We start from the raw sequence: 18,610 nt of genomic DNA, 5'->3' as shown, positions 1-18,610 counted from the left end.
GATGCAGGTAAAGGGACTGACAGTCTGCTGTGAGCTGCTGTCATAGAGATTATGTTGCTCTACAGATTGTAACAATAAAATCTTCAGCCTCTAGTGCAAATAGCCTTTCCTTTTGCTATATGCAAGAGCTGCTCTGAAAGTAATGCCTCCTATTTTGTTATGTTGGCCTATTATGTCAGAAGCAGATGCTGGAGGTGTGGCAATAGAAGCTGAACCTTCCCACCAATGCTCTGTTGATTTGGTTGCCATGTGACAGATGGCAGCAGTGGGGCAGTCTGAGAAAGTGGCATCTGGTATGGAAATGCGTAGGGAGAAAATGTGTGTCACTGTATTCCTCCATGAGGGAAAAATTGCACCCATGGACATTCATCAACACTTGCTGAATGTTACAGAGACCAAACAGTGCATGTGAGCACTGTGAGTAGGTGGGTGGTATGTTTCAGCATTGGTACTGTCATAGCAGCTATGAAGCAACAAATCACCTCCACTGGTGCAGATTTTTACCAGAGTGATACACAGGCTTCACTTCACCGCAGGTGAAAATTCACAGCTAATGGTGGTGACTATGTTGAGAAATAGTGTTTCGTAGCTGACAATTTCCTCTATCAAATTATATTATTGTGCTCTTTGTCTTTGTAGTTCCTCACTTGTCCACAGCCTTTCTGCAGCTCCTCCCCCACACCAGGCTCTCCCAGCCAAGTCTCAGCTTTGAAAGCCCATGGAGGAGCAGGAGAGGAAGAACTGTGTTCTCCCTGTCTTCCACATCCTAGTGCACATCCCAGTGCAGTACAAGGTCATGCTATGCAAGCTGTGTGGCTTCTTTGCTGCTACTAATGGCCGTATTTTCCATTTGCAGGATGATTTGTTTCCTTAACAGGATAGTTAAGTTTCCTTAAGGTCAGAGGGCAGAGGTATTTAAAAGATAGAGAGTACCTTTGCTGTTGGGTGTTTCTCTAAAACCCATGGGTTTTTACAGTGTAAGTCAATTGAAGCTTTCCCAGGGCATGCCCTCACTGGCTTTCCCACCCATGAGAAGAATTAAGAGGAAACTGTGTGACCCATAAAGGAGACTTTTGAAATGTTGTTTGCAGAGCTTATGCAGAACATTTATTGTTTTCCACATGCAGCATTTGTTAATAATCACCAAAAGCATTTCATGACTCTGCAGAGATGCAGAACTCGCCCTTGCCACCCCACTCCCAACTCTTTGTGGTGCTGGAGAGAAGGGCACTGTGCTCTTCAGCCACAGCTCCAGTATGCCCAGAAAAATAGATGCTGTTCTCTTTAACATTGATGAATCAGTAGAAAAGGTGTCTGATTTTGTTGATTATGATAATAATAGTAATGATAACAATAATAATTATAATACTCATGCAAGTGAACAAATGGCTCAGATGCTGGGGAAAAAATCTTGACTAAACATGCTCTATGCTCCCAGGGAATAAATCAGACTCTATGAGAGTCACCAGGGCAGTCGTCAGCCCTTGTATTTCTTGCACAAATTGGTCTCAGACCAATCCGTGCTTGTCCTGCTTGGAGATGGGGTCACTGGTGGGACAAGGTGAGTTTGTTGTGTTTTATGCTTTATAATTGAAAAGAGAACTTGAATTTTTTAAAACACCAGTTACCACAGAGTATACAGTTAAAAACAACCTTATTTAAAATGTTTGCTCTTTCATCTCTTGGAAAAAAACAAACAAAAAAAAAAAAAAAAAAAAAAGAGAAAGAGAAGAGAGATGTCCTTGATTTACTACATGATTTATGTTTGCACAGAGACATCCGACTAGATTTTGGGAATTCAGACAGCGATGCAGACAGGCAGCAGTTGGCTGTGATCCTTTGCAGTGTTTTACTTTAAAAAGGTGTGGTCTTCTGCTATCGTCTGCTTCTCAACTCCACGGGGGACACGTTCCCCCCTTGTCAGATGGCTACACCCTTCCGTGATGCAGCTCGCTCGTAACCCATCTGCTGGTGGGCAGTGATGTAAACCTACCAGCTGCCTGCGAAGAACCACTCTGAATCGTGCAGGAGGCAGGTCTCTTCCCTGAGCATCGCTCTGCTCTGCAGCATAAGTCACTGTCTCGCCAAGCACGCTGTGCTGTCCCTAAACCCTCACAACTCCCCGTCTGAGAGTCAGATCGAATAATCCTCTTACAGGTCAATGATTTTGCAGTGTAGCTTCGTTTATGGGATTTAAGCTCAATTCGTAATGTGCTACCGTTGCGTTGAAATGGGAAGGCTGGCTTAGAAGGGGCTTGGCCAGCACGAAGCTTTGCGTTGCGTGTCCCACCCGCACAGAGCAAGCGGGAAGGAGGAAACCTGGCAGCGGTGCCATCAGCGCTGGGAATGAAGGCTCTCCTGCTGCTGGTCCTCCCCTGGTTAAGTCCTGCAAACTACATAGACAATGTGGGCAACCTGCACCTCCTGTACTCCGAGCTGTGAGTACACGCGGTCCTTGTGTTCTGTCTGTCTGTCTCACCATAGTGATGGGGAGGTTCTGGACATGAGCATTGTGGGGTCTGTCTGTCTGTCTGTCTGTGCCTGCATGTTTGCATGGAGAAAATGAGCCAACATCTTGCCAGTAGCCTGAAACAAGGCTGCAAACCGGCTGCTTTGCATCGCACAGGCTAATAATAGCAATACGTCCCCACTGCTTTCTGCTCTCTGAGCATGGAAGCAGCCAGGGCATACAGAGGCTTTTTCCTTATTGACTTGCTCTGCTGTGCCAGCTTTTCCAGTGGTTGTTGGGTTTGTTTTGGCTGTTTTTCCATTTCTAAATTTCAGTCTCTTCTGTACATGCAATGAATAGCTTTGCATGGGAACTGGGCGCAGAGGAGGACATCGTGATGGGCACCCTGGTAGAGCGCTCGCCATGTGTACAGGCATAATGCTCTGTGTGTAAATCTGCATGCCTGGAGCAAAATGCTAAGAAGCCATTCACCAGAAATAATTCATTTGAGACAGGAAAGAAATTTCCAGTATTTGTTTTTTTGCCCACAGCAGAATGTTATTTTCTATAGAATGCAAATTTAAATGCTGTAATCCATGCATATATCTTCATGCCTTAAGAAAAGGAATCCCAGGCAACCCCATAGCTAATCTCTTCAACCTATAAGGCAAATATTATGTGGTGTCATCTGTAAATGATTCTAGTTTAATCTGTGCTTGAATGTTTTTTCATTACTTAACAGGGCCTTTAAGAGTAGAAATAAATGTGTCAGTATGCTGATGTTTCATTTGTGATTTAACAAATTATATATTCTAGAGATAATGAATGAAATGGCTAATTCTGCTCAAAAATCAGAAATGCCTATATTGTGCCTGCAGTGGGAATGTTTTATTAACAGTTGTAATTAGTACCAACGAGACAAATTTCCAAATATTTCTGTCTCTGCTGTTACACAAAAATAGCAATGCTATTCTGAAGCAGAAAGTCCCCATTTGAAATGCTTGTCTCATATGCACTACACCTATTAATAATTTAGTCACTCTTTGTACAACTGCTCAGGATTTCTGTATGCCATGTGTGCTTTCAAATGTTTAACAGACCTGGTTTTGAGGGTTGCAGCTATGCTCTAATCTCAATTAATTGGCGTTTTGTTAGAAATGTTAATTAAAAAAATAAAAGAAACTAGTGAAGCCAAGCAGTCTACAGGGGCAATCAAGCTCAAAACAGAGCAGATGAACACTCATAATGGAAAAAATGGCATCTGGGATGCCTAGTTTCCAGGAAAACAAACTGATGAGATTAATCAGAGCACAGGCGCTCACAGCCTCCTTGCTTTTCTTGGGGAATTCAGGTTCACTGCCTTTCCCAGGACAAAGGGCTGTGATGAACGGTAGCTGTTCAGCATTTGTTTATGTAGCCTTCTAACCCATAGGAACACTAAGCTCATGGATGAAGGCAGTTTGTCTTAGTGGAGCAGGTGTGAGCTTGGACACATGCATCTAGGGGTATCAGCAATGAGAGGTGGCACATCCCCTGAGCAGTACCCAGCCTTGGATGTGCCCCATGCCCAGGACTGTGCTTGCTGCAATGTTACTGGGGCTGATGTAGCCCAAAAGGATGTCAGGCAGTTTGAGTTCCTTTTGGTAATTCCCCTTCTTCCACATGGACCCAGTGTCTGGATGCTGCTCAAGGCACTCATGTACTGGTCTGTGGGGCAAGCACAGAGTCTTCTTGAATAGCAGTGGTTGAAACAGAAAGAGAAACAAAGCTTCCAGTCCCATTTAATCAGTATATATGGATATTACGATCTAAAGGGTGTTGCTTTGGATGATTAGACACTTGCGTGCAGGATGCATTCCATGCAGTTTTATGAGTGAGACAGTGTAGGCACCGGTGCCCTGGACAGCCTGGTGCTTGGGGGACACAGCTTTGCTGTCCCATTCCTTTTAACATGCCCTGAATCCCATGGGGACAGTTCTGTAAATCCTTCCCCAAAGGCAGCCAAAAGCCCTAACCATGTATGTGTAGCCTATCTAACAACATTCCCCATGTCTCGAAACCAGACCATAGTAAGCAGAAAGCCTTTTTTTCATTATCCCACTCTTTGGTTTCTGTCCAGTACAAATACTGGCCTTGGTCAGAACTCATTACTTGGCTGGCTAGCAGCCATTGGAGATACCAGCCAAGGGAGATGGCAGCAGGGTTGTGAGAAGAGATGGGGAAGGTGAGGACATGACTATCTTCACCAGCATCTATGCAAGAGGCAGAGTAAAATTGCTAGGATTTGTACTACCCTCCCATTCATACAGCCATCTTCTACCTAGTTCTAACAAAGGCTAGGTTATTTGTGCTCTGCTACTGGGGTTTACTTTGGTTTGAGGGCATTTTTCTTTCCAAAGTGCAGAATGAGTAGTTTGGGGGATAGGAACTACAATATAGCCCAAGGCCTGTTTGGAAAAGAAGACTTTGGAATATGTTCAAGAAATAGAAGGCAATTTGAGGAGAATTGAATAGGAGAAATGAAGCTGGGAAAAAGCTGTGTCAGACTTTTGCTGTTTTCTACACCGGTGAGAAGGAGAGGAGAGTTCATGTGTCGCAGTGGTACTTCGTATGACATTGTGGAGTGCTGCTAATTTTAGCTTTCTCTGTAACAGGTATGCTTATTCCCTGACACTCTTGCCAGCACTAAAATCTCTTCCCTGGCCACTGCCTGTTGTATCTCCCTCGTGCCTATTATATATTCCAGCACAGATGATGTTCTGGTTCTTCTTGCTCTTTGCCAAGTTGTTATCAGCAGTCTTGGGCTAGCTTCTGCCTAGGGAAGCCCAAGGCAACATCTGGCGGAAGGTCAGGAGAAACCTGCTCATTTTCCTCTCCCACTGAAGCTGGGATGGAATACAGCCACACCAGCCCAATAGCTCTTGGCATCCTAAGGATCTGCGGGGTCCTCCAGATCCACTGTACTGCTCAGGGTCGACACTTCTCCTTTATGTCTCTGTAAAGAAACCTCAGGAGACAACTGGTCTTCTTTCTTATCTAAAATATATTTAGAAAGCAAATACTTGCCCAGCAATTCTTTGGAATTGTGATGTGTTACTCCTTCTGTTTAAAAGCAGTGTATGAGGATGAAGAGGCAGCTGCAGGAGGTTCTTCTGCAAGTGAGGATCTGGTAGCACTGTTCATATCAAGAAACACCATCCTTTTACCCTCATGACTTTAAAGCAGGACCTGTGCTGAAGGTATTCCTCAATAGAAGGATTTTCTAAACTTTGACCTCAACTATTCACTTAGAAATAAAATGGAGGGAGAGCAGGATGCAGGTAGTGAGTAACTTCACCTTCTCCCTGAGGACACACGGGGAGTGCGTTGCTGTGCCCAGCCTAATCCCCTCAGGCACGTGGCCCCACTGACTGAGGTCTGCTGGGCAGCATGCATGCTCAGCACTGCTCCTGTGCCAGGGAGCCCTGGCAGCTGCGCTGGCCTTCCTCCAGGGATTAAACAGCCCCAGCTTGATGCAGGCAAGTTAATCCACAAACTGAGTGTACTCCACTAATTTAAATCAAAGCTTCTATTTTAAATCCATTGTTTGTTAGAGTAAAGGGCACACCTGAACTTCTAGTCCTGCAAGCAAAAAAAAGTTCCTGCTTTGTGTCTTGCTACTCTGTGGTTTTACATGCAGCAGCCAAAGGAGTCCCACCAAATTAATGCGATTGAGTTTCCCATATAACTTTTATATGATAACGGCTCTCTTAGATTTCAAAACAGCACTTCGGCCGGAATAGCCAGCAAAATTGAGTTTTTCTGTTTGTTCAATTTAAGAAGAGGAGAGACACAAGCACCAGCTGTTTTCCAGTGTCCTTGGGCATGTTTGGCTTTTGGTAAGCACAATTTAGCTCAAGCTATTAGATGAAGGAGGAATTTTGTACAGAAACACAAGAGTGGAAAATCGTAGTACCTTTCAGATGGTTGTTTTCAATTCAGATAATCCCCTCAAGGATCCTCAGGTTTGATGTCAGAGCAAGCCTTCATTTACAGAAATGGGCAGAGCAGTGTTTCAGGGCTGACCTTAGAAAATCCTCCTGCACATGGCAGCTCTGCAAAGTTTGATGAGAAGTGGGTCTGGCTTCAAGCCTGTGCCTAGGAAGTGAAGGAGAGCAGGGCAATTTGGCTGGCTGGGCAGTGTGTGAAGTGCAAGGTATTTGGGGCAAAATTGGAAAGCCTGGAGCATTTGTGTGTTAGTCCACTGCAGAAGTCACGTGCTGACCTCCTTACTTGATGCAAAACTGTGTGTATAGAAATCTGTGTCAGAGTTAAGCTGTGAGGTTAATTAAAACTGAAAGTGTTGGTATGGAAGTCTTAAAGTGAGTGGAAAGATTCTTGAATGAAAATACAAATGAAATGTCTGGAATATATGCGTTAAACAGGCAGAGAACAAAGCACGTGTGGACGAAATGTGATGAATCCTTTCCAGTGTAGTAAAAGTCTGGGTGCCTCTGAGGAAAAGCAGAACTAAGATGAATTAAAGCAGAAAGACATGCATTTATGGAGGTCTGCCTGTCACCTTCCTTTCAGTGCTGCAGCCTCACAGAGGGAGCTGGATGGAGACATGGCAAACTTGGATATCTTGACCAGCCCCCTCAGTTTCCACCTCTGATACGGTCTTTGGGAGGACTCTTAACCTTGATGTTACCATTCATTGATGCATTTAACTCCCCTCAATCGCCAGCATGTAGCGCACTGCAGGTAAGCTGCAGGCATCCAGCACTCTCAGCCTCCCTTTCCACTTCTCCTCTGGCTCTCTGCAAGGATAGCAGATCCACCCATTGTACTGATGAGCTTCAAAGTGATAAGCAGTGGCAAAGATTTAGGGAGCAAGTTGCAAACTATCATGCATTTTGACTGTGACTATAATTGCCAGACAGACAGAGGAGTTAACATGGAGAATTTCAACTGGAAGAACAAATGGTCATGTGTACGGCTCTTGAAATTGAAGAGTAAAACTTGAAATTTCAATATAAATGTAGAATGAGAGCCCCCAAACAGGAGCCCATGTAGATGGTCTACAAACATGCTGTGTTGTGCTTAAAAATGTGGAAGGAGCTGTGTCCAGATTCATGGTGTTGAGGTACCAGTATGAACTACATGAGCTACATCAGGTGCTGCGTCCTTCAGAGTTTGATAGAAACTGAACTGGGATGCACTGACAATGACCACATGAGTTTAGCCTTTGACTGAGGTCTGACTGCCGTCTGTGAAACATGCAGCAAAGTGGGGTCTGGGTCTCTCCCCCACCTCTTCCCCATCTCACCTTTCTCCCTTTCCCCACGTGTTTTACATCCTGAGTCACACAAGGCTGCCCATCCATGGCACGAGTAATACTTCTGGTTGGCAGTGTATTCCCAGTGCTGGAATCCTAGGTGCAAGGAACAAATTTGTCGGAGACAGCTCCAGGGAACAAAACTTCTTTGAGAGCTTTAATAATTTTGTTGACTCTGCCTGGGAATTTTATGTATAATGGAAGTTGGTGTTCCAGCTACACTTTGAAACAGATCCTGTTTTATTCCTTATGCACAGTTGTGAAGCCTGCTTTTACTCTATTCACAGCTACCTATACACATGAGATCAGAGCTGCTGGCATGTTTTCTCGTGAGCTGGAGCCTTCTCACAACTTTGGGAATGCCTGATGCTGTCCAGTCTCAACCCCTAACAAATGCGTTCCATAGCCAAAAATAAAACCCATGCCAGTCAATACAGTGAAACCATGCCAAGCTGAAAAGGCAGTACACTAATTACGGTTGGCAGAAAGGTTTCTTTTTGTGGGTGAGTTATGCCTCAATTATGTCTGAATCTTGTGTAGGTTGCTTAAAAAAGGTGTGCTTATGCTTTTTCCCTTTGTAATGAAAGAACAAATGGGGCAATCTTCCCCATCAGAAGCTGGCTCACAATAGGCATCCCACTTTGGGATGGGGGCCAGATCAGGAAGAGCACTGGGGCAGAAAGGAGTGGGGTGGAGGGAGATGCAAGAGGTTGGTGGTTGCACACAAGCAGCAGATACTCATTTCTTGTCTGTCATTAAGCTACTCTGGCCGTATGCTGCAAGTTTGGCCGACCTCCGTATCTCTCTGACAATTAACCTAGTTTAGCACTGGCACTGGCAGCATGACAAGGATATTTTTCCTTAAGCTATTTCTCTGACAAATCTGGCAGAACTGGGCTGCCCTGTAACATGAGGATAAATTCTGCTTTTGCAGAGCTCTTGTGTCCACTGAATGCTTGTTCTGAGAACAGCTACAGCACACAGCTACAGCACAGGAGGGAAGCAGATTTGGAGGTTGAAGAGTCATCTTGATTGTTTTTTTTGTTTTTTTTTTTAATGCTCTTGACAGTTGGGTGGAATCTGCCTTCAAGGTTTCTGACTAGAGAGAAGCACTTTGGGACGTTGTCTATGAGCAGAGCCATTGTTCAGAAGCTATAACTGATGATTACATGTCCAAAGTTACCCCTGAGCTATGTAAAAGCTGACTGGACAAGATGCCAAGAGCACGGGGCACAGAAGCAGAGATCCTTACAGTGCTGGGCTAGCAGTGCAGACTGTGGGTGTCAGTGTGGATGGCTGCTTGGGGCTTTGTATATCACAAGGAGGGCCCAGTCTTGCTCCTTAGCATTGGACTGGAACCTCGGGGGAGGTATTTGTTAGTAAATGACATTTCATATCATTACTAAAACCCTGCTGTCACTGAAGGATTCCTGGCTTGAAGCTGGATCCTCTTTGGGGATTAAGAATGTGAATTTCTTTTTACATCACCCCTAGGCCTTGGCAAAGCTGCAGTTGATGAAGACTGAATTTATACAGTGAATCCTTGGTCTGTCTCTAGAATGCGTTTTATGCATTCATATAATTTATTAATTGACAGCAGATTCTGAATATAGATTGAGGCAAGTTCAGGAGAAACCTAGTGAAATGGCTGGAGAATTTTAACAGATGCTGTGAAACTTATACAAAAAAATGAACTGTGAATTGTCTTAACTGCTACATATTCTACAATTTATCCTCCCGATATGAGATAAAAGTGCTTGACTGTAACAGTGAGCAGGTCAAGCTGGATTTCTAGAAAGTTTCTCTCTTTTTTCTTTGGAATTGGCAGTACTATTGAATGTTATTGATAAAGTCTTGCATTTCTCAACACTGTGGACAGATGATCAGATTTGTAAGGATCACGTACAGCATTGACCCTATCTCCCTGCAATTCATTCTCTTTTCTGTCAAGATCTTGGACACCTGGGTGAGGAGGAAATAATCGCTATTGATTCCTCTGTCCTTGAGAAGTTGTCTTGCTTTGTGACACGGCTGTGACACGTGGCATGAAGATAGGTGGGCTAGGACAAAAATCTGCAGTTGCTAGAGCTGTGCTGTGTTGATTTTTTTTATTTGCTCTTCCACTAACTCATTGCTTACTGAACCTGCTTTGGCAGGGGGGTTGGACTCGATGATCTCTGGAGGTGCCTTCCAACCCCCACAATCCTGTGATTCTGTGTGATTCTGTGATTTACCCCAATAACGTAAAATACATTAATTAAAATACCTTTAGTGGTATAAATTCCAGCTATAAAATTTGATTATCAGTGTGTTTCTGTAAGATTTGCTTTTCTCTTTTACTGTATTGAAATCATGCTGGCAGGAAGCAAGTGTTTTAGGCCAGCAAGTCATTTTATGTGCATGTATGGAGAAACTTACACCTCTCCATACATTGCGCATTGCAGTCCTATCATTCACTAGACAGTGTGTAATATATTCTTAATGTGGAATCTCAATAATTCAGCAGCCTCTTAAATAGAGGAAGAGGGGAGTCTGACCTGCTTTAAGGATCATGATTTCCTGTCTCCTCTGCAGACCTTAGAGAACTGATAAGATTAGGAGACTGATGGCCTCGTTGTGTGCAGTGTTTTATTAAGAACAGACAGTACTAATTTTGAAAGCGTAATTCAGGATATTTTCTTTCCTCCTCCCATTTGTGATAAGCACTGCTGTTGTATGTTATTCACAACGTTCAGTTAGTACTGGTAAACCCCACTGTCTTTTACCTTCCTGCCCATGTAAAATTATTAGTGGAATGGTTTCAAAGGAGCATCTGAAGAGACCCTTTCACTTGTGGGTTTTATAACTCAGCAATACAAAAGGCCAAAGAATGTCCCTTGTGGAACAGGCTTTTATGGAGAGGAGATGGGTGTGATTAACCAAATCTGTCCTGGAAGGCACTGGAAGTATGCTGTGCTGCTGTTACTATATGAGAATGTGTGGGTTGATATGGATGAGCAAGGCTGATTTGCTTGATATGTAGGAGCATCTCCTGCCAAGAGGCTGAATTACAGCCAGAAAAAAAAAAGTGCTTTATATGAAAATCATGTTGCAACACAATCCTTAGCCAAACAGGTTTTGCAGTGGGAACAGGAATCCCAAGAGGTGGTCATGACTTACCTGCACTAGCTCCTGAAAAATCCTTGCCACTGGTTCTGGGCTGAGTGTTTGATACATTGTCCCTAGTTTGTCTTTGCAGCAGGAAGGTGGCACTGCTAGAGAAAGATTAAATTCTACCCCAAATGCAGTGTGTATGTTCTGGTGCTTAATTTTCACCTTTGGCACTACTGGGGTGCTTTTGTTACTGGGATCTGTTGTGGGGATGTGCGTGGCAGAAAGCACCTGTTGCTGCTATGTTGCCCCTGTCCAGACCATAATTGAAATATTTATACTAGTAGCATTAACTGAACCAGTGTAGAAGTGAAGAGATCCTACACCTGGTGGGCAAAGCTACTGCAAACCATGCTGTGCAGTGTCCCCTGAGCTTTCATACAAGACGTCAGAGCCCTGTACATCCTGCGCGGCCTTCAGTGCCATGGATATGCTGTGCTCTCCATGTCTGTTTTCCAACTGCTTTGTGTTGTTGTGAGACAAAGGTAGGGCCATACAAATATGCTTTCCTTGGAGACGTGTCTGAATTTTCTTGGTGCTCATCTTAATAAGTCCTGCATTTTAGCATGTCTTGATGATTTTTAGTGGGCTGCATGTGCACTGTTCCTAGCAAGCATGCTGCTTCTTGTTTCTTCCCTCAGAGAGGACTGAATTCCAGCACATTTCTTGTTCTATCCTTCCAAGGAATGAGTGTAATGAAGTTGGACAGTAATGGTTACAGCATTTCAATTTTTCTGCCCTGTCCCAGTGGTCTGAGCATCTGTGTTTGAAGATGCTTACAGTTATGGTTTTCAAGTTCATAATAAATCAGAAGGTAATAGATCAAAACAGTACGGAGCATTTAATAAGATGTATAGTGTACATACAAACTTGGACTTAATATGTTGCGCAGGCAAAGCAGATAAATGCAGAGTCTCACAGACCTACCTATTTTGTGGTCTGGGCTTGAATAACAGTAGCATGGCCCAAGGGAACAGAAGGAATTTATAATGAGAAGCCAAGACCAAGTAACCCTCTTCTAGAGCTGATGAGCTGTAATCTACACCAGAGATTTCCAAAATGTATTTGTTCCCCTTCCACCTATCTCCCAACAGAATCAGCCTGTCTTCCTTCTTCCTTTCCTTCCCTTTCTTCAGCATACTTACTTACATCCCTCATACTTTTGCTAACTCAGTTATGCAGAGAAGTTAATAGCCACATTCTTTGAAAGAAAATGCATTTCACAGACTTGTGATAGTCTTCTTGCTTTTTGTTAAGGTCTGCTAATTGTTGTCCAGATCTTCCTGTGCTTCCAGTGCTGTTTTCCAGTTCCTAGCAAATAAATGTTGACAACCAAAGCAAAAAATACCATAGTGATTTTGTGCCTTGTGGTGCTTCACAACACCAAGAGAACTCACAACTGACAGCATGAAGGTTTTTTGGTCTGTGATGAGAGCTTGATTTGCTTGCATGTTAGGTAAAAATAACAGTTGGCTCTTAAATAGGTACTTATCTTTTTGCATTGTTACATAAGCTCTCTTGACACTAGCTGTCAAGCGTGAATTGACTGCTTCTGCCCTTTATATGTTTTGAGAGAAGATTTAATTTTGAAACTCCTTATTCATGAGTGCCTCTTCTCGTTCCCTTTACATGGCTAGTCACGCTCGTCAGTCTCCATCATGACCAGTGCCACACTGTGTTTTGGTTTCTTTAACTGTTTTCCACCTTGCTGTTCCTGTTTATCCTAAAACTTCATCTAAATACCTCTAAAGTTTTGTTTTCCTTACACCTCCATTCTTGCTTCTCCTATAGCTTAGCAATGAACTGCTTAGTACAGCAGTGAGCAGGGATCAAGGTCAGAGGGAAGTTTGACTTCAAACATTACTCAAGATGACAGTAGGATGTTTCTCCTGTTTGAAGGAGGGAAAAGAAGCAGGCCCTATGAGGAAGCATTCATACTGCTTAAAATTGTAAGACTCTCTTGGACACAAGCTCCCTTGTAACCACTATGATAAATACACAGAGACAAGATCAATTAAGGAGGCCTTGCTGGTCCTGGATTTAAGCATGGCAGGTGAATGGAGATAACCCATCCATAACCTCAGTGTCACTTGAACTTGGTAAGTTCAGCGTTTCAGTCCATGGGGATATGCTTCTGCTTGAGCTGCCCCAGCCCTGCTCTTGTAGCAGTTGTGAGGCACCATTTATTTCATTTCTGTCGTCTCCAAGCTCCTGATGCCTGTGAAAAAGCTATTCCTTAGAGTGTGTTGTCTTGTACAAGGAGAGAGGGGAGGAAAGGGAAAAAGAAATGGGCCAAGGACACATGTGACAGACTACAACAGTGCTGAGCGTGCTGAGCCATGTGTCTTCTGTCTCCTTGCACTATTTCAGTGCTGTAAAACTCTGAGCTAATTATGCTTCTTATTTTAAATTTATGGATTAAATTGTGGGTAAACTATGGATTCAAGCTGTGGAGCTTAACCTCAGCAGAACATCTAGGACTGAAGGCTAAAAACAAAGGAAGATTTTTGGATTGGCTAGGTTGGATTAGACTTTTTTTTTCAGCAGATGTGATGAACTTATTTACCTGTTAGAGTGAACATAGGTTAATCCAGGCCATCAAATAGCTCAGCTACAGAGCTGCCATCTAATTAAAATCCTGTAGAGCTGACACTTAATTAAAATCTTACCTACTGATCTTCTTCCCAGTTAAATTACCCCCTACCTGAACTGAATTACTTAAAAGAATTGCAAACTTTCCTGCAAAGCCCACTACAAACAATGAAAAGTAACCCGAGGAAATAGGGATTGTAACATAGTCCAATTCCTCTTACCTAGTTGAATTTTTGGTTTGAGAACCTTGTCTCTTGCTGTTACACGATCTACTAGTCCAGCACTCTGATCGAGGAAATTATGGAAGATGGAAGGATTTTGCATTAATTCCTTACAGATATTATTCCACTGGCTTCATCAAATGACTCTGGATTTTCATTGGAATGAATTAGGAAGAATGAAGACTTGTGTACATGGCCAAACATCTAGTTTTTATGTTTGTAAGGAGAGATAGATTAGCAGAGATCCTACTAATATTTTTTTGAGGGGAAAGGAATTGCTAACCACACTGATTCTCATCACGCTGTTTTTAGTGAAGCAGCAAGTTTAGAAAACAGAACCTTGAGAAACCTCCCTTGAGAATATGTGGGTGAATGGGTTGAAACAATTGCTTTGCAATCTCTGTGACAAAAACCTCTCCAAAAAAATCACCCTGTGTGGGAGCTTCATCAAACCTCAGACTCCACTTGTCTGTCTCTTACAATAGTGGTAGCTGCATGAGAACAGATCTTAAAAAATTGTGACTTTTCTCCTGTTTTTTGTTGTTGCTCTTGAAATTTATCTTCCAGGATTGGCAGACAGAAACTCCATGACTTGAACAGCAACCAGAAAGTCCCTATTAAAGAGGATGTTTTCAGGAGAGTAGCAGGATTTATGGTGAAGTAGTGACCCGTATGACTGCTGTGTGGTCAAGTTTGCTGCTAAAGGTCAAGTGAGGAAAGTCTCTCTGCTTTGCAGTCATCCATAACATCACAGAAGTTTAGGGATGAAGGAACTTTAACAAAATTTTTCTGGAGCAGTGGAAATACACAGCTGAATGCTAGGGATGGATCCTGGATCCCTCTCCCCACTCCTCTGTCTGACCGCAGGGGTGAAGGTGAAGTCTAAGCTCTTCTGGCATCTCTGTTCTCCTTGATGTCCCAGGCACAGGGATGAATTTTATTGTTGATCACAGCAAAATGGAAATCTTACAGTTTGGCTCTTCCTCATTCTAAAAGTTTCTGTGCATTCTTTCCCTTTCTCTTTCTGGCAATACTGGAGAGTGGGATTTTTCTGGCACCATATGACACTGTCATGTCTCCAAACTGCCATATGCGAAGAGCAAAAGAATAACAGCAATTCCTGGAGGGAGCAGCCTCCTTGCTAAGGATACTGAGGAGAGGAGAGGGTAACAGCCATAGCCACTTCCTGGCAGGGGAACCATAGGCAGCATGCTATTCTTTTTGGAAATGCCAGAGAAGTAGAAGAAAGCATTGAGGGAGTTGCCCTCAGTGGACAGCGCAATAGGCGTCTTCAAAACATCTCTTCACACCATCACCTTCTCTTGAAAGCATTGTTCGGGAAGCCTGGATCTGACTAACTTTACAAATAATGAATGCCACTTTAAAAACAAGCTTATAAATCAAAAGATCACTTAGGATCAGATTTCCTTTTCTCTCTTTTGAATGAGAGCTCAAGTGTGACTCTGCAGAAAGACACACCTTTATAGTGCAAATGTGACCTCAAGAACTTTTTGAAATCCTACTCCTGTATGAACGTGTAGTGAGCTGTGTTTTCTTTCAAGAAAATGTCACTTCCTCACTGTTCCTGAACCTCCACTAGACATGGTTGGCCAAGTGAGCCACCTTTCACTGCCTTGGGTTCATTTATTAAGGATGCTGCCAAGAGCATCTGCCTACTGAATTGGAGGACCGTTTTTTTCCCCTCTAGTTTATCACAACAGTGTTGTTTAAATTATGATTAAACATGTTAATTAGCAGAAAACAAGTTATCAAAGTAAAGGGGATAAAAAAGATCTGCTTTTCCCCTAATGAAAAAAGGATATCTTGCTTCATTTCCTTGTGTTACTTATGAATGTATGTTTCTCAGTATGCTGCATTCTTTGTGGACTAGAGAAAGGACAGGTATGTTTGCAGACTTGAAAACAAGCCATAACTGTGCTAATAGTGTGAGTACACTTAACTTCTACCTAGTGTGAAGAAAGGAGCTCTGGGTGCAGAGCCTGGAGTTACGGATAATGCTGTGAACATCTATACCTGGCACTGAGAACTCCCTCAGTTCCCATTTGGTGTCCAAAGAATGGGGACAGGAAAGAAAAGGCAGACATTCTCCCAGAGAAATGGCTTGAGAAGAGAGGAAAGTAATCCATAATGAAGTTCTTAAGTTGAAGTTGATCTGTAATAAAGTCATTGTGTTGTTCTTACCCAGGGAAGCTTATCTGGTGAATGCTCTTATTCTGGAAGAGGGATGTCTCTGGGGAGGCTGTTCTGGGATGTGTGTTTCTACATAGAGTGGCTACAGTATTATTCCACAACCACTACAGAAATCATGTATTTCCCTCCTGCAGACAACCCCTTGGTAAAGCAGCACCATCTCTGGAGGCCGCTGTGGTTAACCTTTGTGGAACTGTTTGTGCTCAGTTTTGGAAGGCCTCCTTAACGTCAGTACTTGTCAAACCCTCCTACGCAAGGCTGTAACATCTTCATTAGCTTTTAAAGAAATAAGAAAATGATTTATTATGAGGCTGTTGTTTTGTTTACAGTCACTAAATTGTTAGGTATTTCTTAACCTTTTTTCCTCCTATTCCTTCTCCTTGCATTTTGCACCCTTATAAATGCTTGGTGCTGAGTGCTAAGCATGTGGATTTGCCCTTCCAGCAACTGACCTTGTTTCACCGTCGTGTAAGAAAATCTTCAGCCTTCAGAAGGTATAACCATCTGACAATGGTAAACTACCAAATACTGACCTGAGGAACTGAAAAAAATACTGAATAATAGAATGATGTCTCACTTGCTAGTATAAATATTTAAATGTGTTGCTGGTTTTGTTTAGTCTGTCTAGGTAGAAAAAGTGTTATCATTTTTATCTTTTTCCACGACATCCTTATAACAAAGCTGAGGAAGTGTGGGATAGATGAGTGGACAGTGAGGTGTGTTGAGAACTGGCTGACTGGCAGAACGCAGAGGGTCATTGTTGGCTGTGCAGAGTCCGGTTGGAGACCTGTAACCAGTGGTGTTCCTCAGGGGTCTGTGCTGGGTCTGGTCTTGTTCAACATCTTCATCAATGACCTTGATGAGGGGATAGTGGCCACTCTCAGCAAGTTTGCTGATGATACAAAGTTGGGAGGATTGGCTGACACGCCTGAAGGCTGTGATGCCATTCAATGAGACCTGGACAGGCTGGAGAGCTGGGCAGTAAGAAGCCAGATGAGGTTTAACAAAAGCAAGTGTAGAGTCTTGCATCTGGGGAGGAATAATTGCATGCACCAGTATAGGCTGGAAGATGAGCTGCTAGAGAGGAGCTCTGCAGAGAGGGACCTGGGTGTGCTGGTGGACGACAGGCTGGCCATGAGCCAGCAGTGTGCCCTTGTGGCCAAAAAGGCCAATGGCATTCTGGGGTGCAGAAAAAGAGCATGGCCAGCAGGTCGAGGGAGGTGATCCTCCCCTTCCACTCTGCCTTGGTAAGGCCTTATCTGGATTAGTGTGTCCAGTTCTGGGCTCCCCAGTGCAGAAAAGGCAGGGATCTCTTGGAAAGAGTCGAGTGGAGGGCTACAGAGATGGTGAAGGGCCTCGTAGGAGGAGCATCTCCCCTATGAAGAAAGGCTGAGTGAACTGGGTCTGTTCAGCCTCAAGAAGACTGAGAGGGGACCTGATCCAGGTCTATAAGTATCTACAGTGTGGGGGGCAGAGTGGTGAGGCCAGACTCTTTTCAGCAATGTGTGGAGACAGGACAAGGGGAAACTTCCTATGCTGCCAGAAAGTGCAGCATAGGAAGTTCTGCACAAATGTGCACAAGAACTTCTTTACAGTGAGGTGACGGAGTGCTGGAACAGGCTGCCCAGGGGGGTTGTGGAGTCTCCTTCTCTGGAGATGTTCAAGACCTGTGCAACCTGGTGTAGGGAACCTGCTTTGGCAGGGGGGTTGGACTCGATGATCTCTGGAGGTCCCTTCCAACCCCTACAATTCTGTGATTTAATGTCAAATCACAGGCAAATATTTTGGAACCAGAAAAAATTTTCTTATTGTAGCTGTAAGGTTATTCTGTGTTATAAAGCTGGTCAGTCTGGATGGATTAGCTATCTGCATTGACAGGCTGTGGGGGTTATATTTGCATGAAGTGAGTAGAACTTGGTTTGTGTATGTCTAGATCTGGGTTGCCAGCAAGCCCAATGGCACCGGCTGCCATCCACAGGGCACCAACACAGATGTCCAGCTGGAGATCTTGACAGGGGGTGACAGCTTGGGTCACCTTGAACCATGACATGGGTCATAGCACTGCTGTGAAAATGAGCAGGCAGTGAGACACAGTGTGAGCACACTGCTGACATTCAGATTGCTAGCTCCCCTCAGAATGGACAGGGTCACCTTTATTTGAAGAAGACAGACAGTAATTTTTCCCCTTAAGAGCCAGTAACAAACCAACATCATTTCCTATGCCATTCTGGCTTTCCTTCAGGAGGCCATCATCACAGCTAACAAGACCCAAGCCTACTTAAACTGTGACGTTAACAAAATCGCAGCCTGAGCTGGAACAGCCTCGGGCTCAGAGGCTGGCTGAGTCACTGAGATGCCATAGCCTGTCACAGAGCATTCATAGCTCAGATTCATTTCAAGTCTTTTGCATGGCAGCCTGGACCCATTTTGAAGGAATACCAAGGTCAAGTAGGTAGTGCACGCTTCTTCTAGGGCAGTGGGGGCAAGACTGCAATCCTGTGTGACCTGAAGGAATATGATTGCAGCTCATGCCCGGTGTTTGATTCTACAAGCCTGTTGCCCAGGACTATGAGGTTATAATTGCCCAGCTGCATGCATGAACCTTATACTTTAATTTCCAAAGTGAAAATATTTATTAGGACTTGAATATCAGAATTCCCATTGCTGCAC

General features: G+C 43.7%; 1 protein-coding gene across 14 annotated transcripts in view; it reads left to right on the top strand.

Moving 5' to 3' along the window:
• LNX1 (ligand of numb-protein X 1) overlaps positions 1–18,610 on the top strand; it is a 105,197-nt gene that overhangs the window by 42,713 nt on the left and 43,874 nt on the right. Inside the window, exon 1 of one of the 14 annotated variants that reach the window (XM_052682913.1) lies at positions 1,774–2,438. The exons of 12 other annotated variants lie outside the window; for them this stretch is intronic. In XM_052682913.1, coding sequence (XP_052538873.1) covers positions 2,347–2,438 — 92 coding nt within the window. In that variant the 5' untranslated portion in view covers positions 1,774–2,346. Of the gene's footprint in view, positions 1–1,773; positions 2,439–18,610 lie in introns of those variants that run through there. One more of the 14 variants, XM_052682914.1, reaches the window with a different exon arrangement.

The sequence above is a fragment of the Tympanuchus pallidicinctus genome, unplaced genomic scaffold (genome assembly GCF_026119805.1).
Source record: "Tympanuchus pallidicinctus isolate F22 unplaced genomic scaffold, pur_lepc_1.0 scaffold2, whole genome shotgun sequence".
Classification (NCBI taxonomy): domain Eukaryota; kingdom Metazoa; phylum Chordata; class Aves; order Galliformes; family Phasianidae; genus Tympanuchus; species Tympanuchus pallidicinctus.
The sequence above is the reverse complement of the archived record's forward strand: the minus strand, read 5'-3'. Positions and strand labels throughout refer to the sequence as shown.